General features: G+C 36.1%; 1 protein-coding gene across 1 annotated transcript in view; it reads right to left on the bottom strand.

Annotated features, from left to right (window-relative positions):
• Positions 1-235: 235 nt before the first annotated feature.
• The window catches only part of LOC149248580 (reactive Intermediate Deaminase A, chloroplastic-like), a 100,376-nt gene continuing 94,611 nt past the window's right edge, over positions 236-6,000 (bottom strand). Inside the window, exons 4-6 of the mRNA XM_089458472.1 lie at positions 1,890-1,963; positions 1,646-1,695; positions 236-596 (exon numbers count right to left, since the gene is read on the bottom strand). Of these exons, the coding sequence (XP_089314598.1) occupies positions 502-596; positions 1,646-1,695; positions 1,890-1,963 (219 nt within the window). The 3' untranslated portion in view covers positions 236-501. The remainder of the gene's footprint in view (positions 597-1,645; positions 1,696-1,889; positions 1,964-6,000) is intronic.

Raw genomic sequence — 6,000 nt, 5'->3', positions numbered from 1 at the left:
CAAGTTATTGATTCAATTCATGGCTCACTCACCTCTTTCTAACAGTAGGTGAAGTTCAGGTCATATCGTTAGTGAAAGCCTATAATTGATGTCCACATTAATGAAGTTGTCAATCTTTTAGGACCTTCTATAAAGAGATCAAGAATAACTTAGTTCTGCTCATTTGCTGAATAAAACAGGATACAGATGGATAACAAACAACAAAAATCAAAAAATTAACCCATCAAAGCATCCATGAAAGGAATAAATGAATTCCAAATACTTTGGCAAATGAAAATAAATGCACACAGAATCAGAATTGGAGAATTTCTCTAGTCAAATGACCTCCCTTAGTTTAAACATACATCAAACTGCAAAATTTAAGTGTTAGAGAGAAGCTTAGAGTCACCTTCTATTGGTCTAGTTTGGACATAAATATCTTATCCAAGAGCATATATTCTGAAAAGGATCGTAAATGACTCTTAAGAAAACAAAGAACACGGCATAAAGATAATATGAAGCCTATAGGGTGGCAATGCACTCAATTTCAACCTTTGCATTGATGGGCAATGCAGCAACTTGATAAGTGGACCGGGCTGGTGCAGGTGATGAAAAATCTGTATTGAAGAAAAGATGAACAAGGTCAGCTTTGTATAGAAATAACCCTACATATACAAAAGCACTTTCATAACTGTTTCATCAATGAAAACATTTGCGTACAGGATAAAACTCAATGAGTTAGCTCAGACATTTAGATAACTGAGAATGCATACTCAATATCAGGATAGCTCAATCTTAGAAAGTAGCATCTCATTATCTTGACATGCATCACACTGTTTCATGTATTAAAGAAATACACAGGGATCATAGAATCAAAGAATAACAGTAGAGGCCAGCTACATATATTATAACCCAGCATGTCAATTGACATGAATCAAACTGTTTCATATATTAAAAATCACAAAAGGATCATCGAATCAAAGAATAACAGTAGAGTCCAGAAACTTACTTTCCACGTGTTAGAAGCTCAATAGATCTAATAATTATAATAGTAACGAAATTTTATATGGCAAACAAGAATTTGATGGAATAGGTTCCAATAGAAACCTCCGAGCTATCCTTCTATAAATCTGAGAAGGCTGACTAACTGACATTCCACTAAGCCCGTCATACCAAAGCTAAAATAATTTGAGACTATATTAACTGATTGCCACAGCATTTGGAGGGAAAGTACTCCAAAAAGAACTATTTTTGAAGGCCTCCAAGTTAAATTTAGGAAACAGGGTAAGTAGGAGAAGGAATAGGACTTCTACCCATCTTCAATCCAAGTTAGAAAGTGGTCCATAGACAATGGAAATTTAACCTAGTATTAACTGTTGGAATTAGCAGTTATATGCAACCTTGTTACTACTAATTCTTCTAATAAATGAGAGTTCAGAACACCAGCCACGATTAGAAAAAAAAAAGACGAAAGGAAAAAGAAAGGATAATAGAGGATCATAGAAGAAAAAATTTACACTCCACAAACAAAATAGACATGCTAGATGAACAGAATTTAACTTTTAGCAACCACCAAAAAGGATACCTATGGTACAAAAATGTATAATGTTGTAAGCATAGACATATTTCATCGCATGTCTAAGAATCTAAGAAACAAACCACTTACATTTTCCATAAATCTCATTTACTTTCTTGAAATCGTTAATATCCGCCAACCTGCAATGCACCAAATCTTATAAATACTTACATACAGGTTGAGCTAAAATTTGGTGTTTGATCTAGTTCCTATTGGGTTCATTGGAAGGAGCTGTAGCTTTTTTCTTGTGGGAGAAAAAGGTTGAGCTTAATTTGACCATTTTCAAAGAAATATTTATTTTAAAAGAAATGATAAATGGAATACTAAATCTCACATAATAGTCGTTTTTACAACTGAAGAATAGCTAGCACCACTTGCTTGCAAAATCTCCCCCATGTTTTTCAGAACCTGAAAGAATGTCATTTCCCAATGTCAAATAGAACACATATATAATAAATGCAGAATAAAAGAATACATAACAAGAACAAAAATATAAATATTAGTGAAACATGATCATAGGTTAAAATGGTGCTGACCGACAGAAAACAGTCTTTGATCTATCAAGTTGAACAACATAAGATGGAATATACACAGATAAATTTTCAATTTAATTATGACCAATTATCACTAAACTTCTAACCAAAGTTTAAGTAATGCTAACTTACTGCACCTGGTTGTGATCAATCATGTGCAAATGTCAACTATGGTTAATATTGGCCAAGGGCAAAGAGATGCATGTGCATGTTTATGTATGTAGGTTCATTTTTCTTTATGATATGTGGCGTCTGTCTTCTGCACAATATACTAAAGAAATATGGCTGTCTAATGGACTGTCTATAATCCAATTAAGGTTAACATGTCCTCCACTATGTACACATAATTTCTCAACATCTAAATTGGAGATGATTTCAAATACTATCAACCTTCAAAGAGTGTACCTACAATGTCTCTTGATAAGCTTGACAAGTTCGACAACATGTAGGGTAAAGTTTTTAACTAAATACAAATCCATACAATATAGTAAAAGGTTAATGTGGAGCCATCCATCTATATGTCCAATCATCCAAGAATCTCAATAGGTCTGCACAGACTAAGCTCTATACACCCACATGAAACAAAGTTTTTATGCAGTATGACCTCAACAAGTCAACAAGGCACAAAGTTCAACCCAAAGATAGACAACCAACCTTAAATATATAATGACTTGTATTATAGATCATGTCAGTTATTTGAGATATGTCCATATATTGTATAAAGTTAAGAAAATACATATTTGGAAACAAAAGGAGTCACAATACAATAGCAAATATTGATCTTTTGGAGCCAAATATTTGGAATTCAGAATTCCTTTTCCACCACCATGCAGGACTTGTCAAGCTGATTTTTCCTCATAGGTGATATGACAATTTTAAAATCAACTCCTAGTGCAAGGGTTCAAAATGAGTGAAAATAAGCTAGCAACCACACAAACACAGGGAGATGAGTGGATGGGTGGAGAGCTGGTCCCAAATTTTTTAGTATATAATATAAAAATCATAAATGAGAAGTTGCACCTTTCTTAATTCCAAAAAATAACGTATTTAATAAAACATGGAATAAGTAGCAATATCTGGTTTTGGGATTGAAATGTATAGTTTGGTGTCTTGCCAATGAAGCTTATGGAAAACTCTCAATATAACAGGAAACAATGGATAGAAAACCATTTGTCTCATTTGACAGCCAATTGACTTAAATTACATGTCCTTTGTTATTGCAATCTGGATAGGTACAACTTGATATGACACACGACTCTGTAAAGAAAATGGCTATTTATTTCATACAGGACACAACAAAAGTAAATACTAAGATTACTAAATGATATATTGAGCCAAAATAACATAGGCATACTGATTATTATTGGTCATGCTCATGGAAGATAACCAGGAAAGTGATTTAAACAGCAGATCAAAGTAATTTTTGTTGATGTTAGTAGCTAGGGCGGGTACTTCACACAGGCCTAAGTGTCTAGGAATGTGAAAGTCGCATAACTGACCCTTAACCTTAGCAATTACTTTAATTATTAAAGTAATTGACTTTTATAAGATAAAGTGAATTAATCTAATGAAATGCAAAGGTTATTTGCATTAGTGAATTAGATGAATCTCAACCATTGATCTCAAGTGATGTTGAGATTTAATCTTAAACCCTCAATCACTTCGATATCAGGGTTGCGGATTCAGTCAATAATTCAAACTTATAAAAAGAAGGCTAGATTAAAGGAGAAGACATATCACATCTTGAGCACAAGACATGGTGACAGTGAGATGTCAGAGATTGGGTGGAGAAGACTTCCATTTAAGTGTGCAGGGTTCGAGGAAGGTGCAAGGGGCAACAAGGGAGATCCAGATCAGCCAAGCAAGATCAAAGGACAGATCTAGAGTTTGATCAGCTGGATCAATTCCAGGTTTATTGTTGTATGTATTTTCTTCAGTGATTCATTATCCAAAGAAGGGAGCCTTTGCAAGTTCTGAAGTTATTTAAATGAAAACCTGATTTGAAGAGAAGAAATCTTGTGTGCATGAGATTGAGATTGGTACTGTTTAATTTTGCTTCTGCTGTTATACTTGTTAAAATCCTAACTATGCTTGTATTCAGTAGATCTGCGTAATAATTGTTTTTACAGCAAGGAAATATGTTAGGTAATAAATTGTTAAGTTACTAGGGTCAGAAATTTAACATGGTATCAAAGCGCAGTCTCTGAGAAACGAATTTTGAAGAATTGCAGACTGAGTCAAAGCTGAAGTATAGGAGTCACTGTGAGGCCAAGCCGTATGCAGTTAGGCCAGTGACCGTATGAGCAGCAAATTAACAACAACAACAAAAAAACTAAAACTACAGGTGCCAGGGGTTGTATTGATTGAGCCAGGGAATAAACGCAAGCAGTATCACTTCCGTACCTCATACGGCAGAAGAATTGAAGATAAAAATTGAAAATACAAATGGTGGCCAGCTGAAAAGTGACATGGGGGCCAAGGGAAAATAAAGTTATTAAAAAAGTTTAAAGGGTGGCTGAGTGGAGTCGCAGGACTGTGACAGAACCCAGCCCACACAGACCATCAGAGCACACGGTGAAAAAGCAGAAGCGGGATTTGACTGGCTGGCAGAGTGTGAATTGCAATGAGCCTGCAGCCACCAGCAGACAAAGGTCCAGCGCCGGTCAAAAAGCAAGCCCTAGAGGTGATGATTGAAGCTGTGTGATTTATTTCACTAGTATCAATCCCATTTCTTCACCCCTATGAGCATCACCCGATGCAATGAGTGCTATGTGGACTATTCAAAATCATGAGAAATTTGGTCAATTGAGATTAACACTCATGGATATGGTCATAGTTTAATAACTTACTCTACGCAGTTAGTTAATCCCGAAAATGATAGCTAACATTTTTTTATTGTTAGTTGACTACTAGAGTCAATTAGGGACTCCGACTCCCCCATGGTTAGCAAACTGCCAAGCACTAGCCTGAAGTGCACAAAAATAGTACATGGTGACAGTGCATTCTTTCTAGTTACCTTGGAGCCTTTCAGTTTCAAGTGATAAAACCACCTCCTCCATTAGATGACCAGGTCAATGACAATTTTCTCCAACATATGAGCATTTTGGTGGTGGCATTCTTTCAACTTATTGGGTAACCTTTTCTTGGGTCGTCATATACCCACTCTCTCTCACTTTAGCTACAACAAACTCTTCTTTCAGTTAGGACAGAACCTTTACATGCACTCTCTCCTATGCTTACACCTCCTCCTTCAGAACTTCCTTATCAAATGGCCACATCAATATCATGTGTCTCCTTTTGTACTTGATCATCCTTCCTCATATCCCCATGCTAAAGATTAAGGAGGGGTGTTGGAATGAAGGCAATCTTCACATGTGATCATTTATGGCTAAGCACCCTCATAAATTGTACCACTGGGTTATGGCTTAAGAGCCAATCTAGTCAACATTATTTTACAGTAATTTAGGTGACTAAGGTCAGCCGAAGCATTTATGTGGGCCCTACTACCCAACAAAAGTCGGTAACCCCATAGGAGAAATTTTCTCTCCCATCTTGGACAGCCAAGCAAGCCAGCAGCCTTATACATTGTTCAGTTATGATGATAAGTCACGTACCTCTGCCATTTGCACCAGTCATACACCTCTAGCCATCCAACATTCCTCTTGAAGGAAGGTGGGTCACCACTCGATAGGTACTTTAACTATTTTGCAATCAAGTGCTTTTATTAATGTTTTGGGCATTCGAACATGGATAAAAGGGCTGATCTAGATGACTGACTGATCTTGACTGTAAACTTGTTCTCCCACCTTACCAAGGTGGATTAGTCTTTATCCCTAGTCCAATGGAACTTCCTCTAAGGCCTTGGGGTTATAAGAGGGACACTACTTGAGAAACTTGGATTGAAGTAGTGTG

Source organism: Pinus tabuliformis, chromosome 7 (genome assembly GCF_031772625.1).
Source record: "Pinus tabuliformis cultivar Carrire ecotype Pingquan chromosome 7, CPIR1, whole genome shotgun sequence".
NCBI classification, from domain to species: domain Eukaryota; kingdom Viridiplantae; phylum Streptophyta; class Pinopsida; order Pinales; family Pinaceae; genus Pinus; species Pinus tabuliformis.
This window is presented reverse-complemented; position numbering and strand designations above follow the sequence as displayed.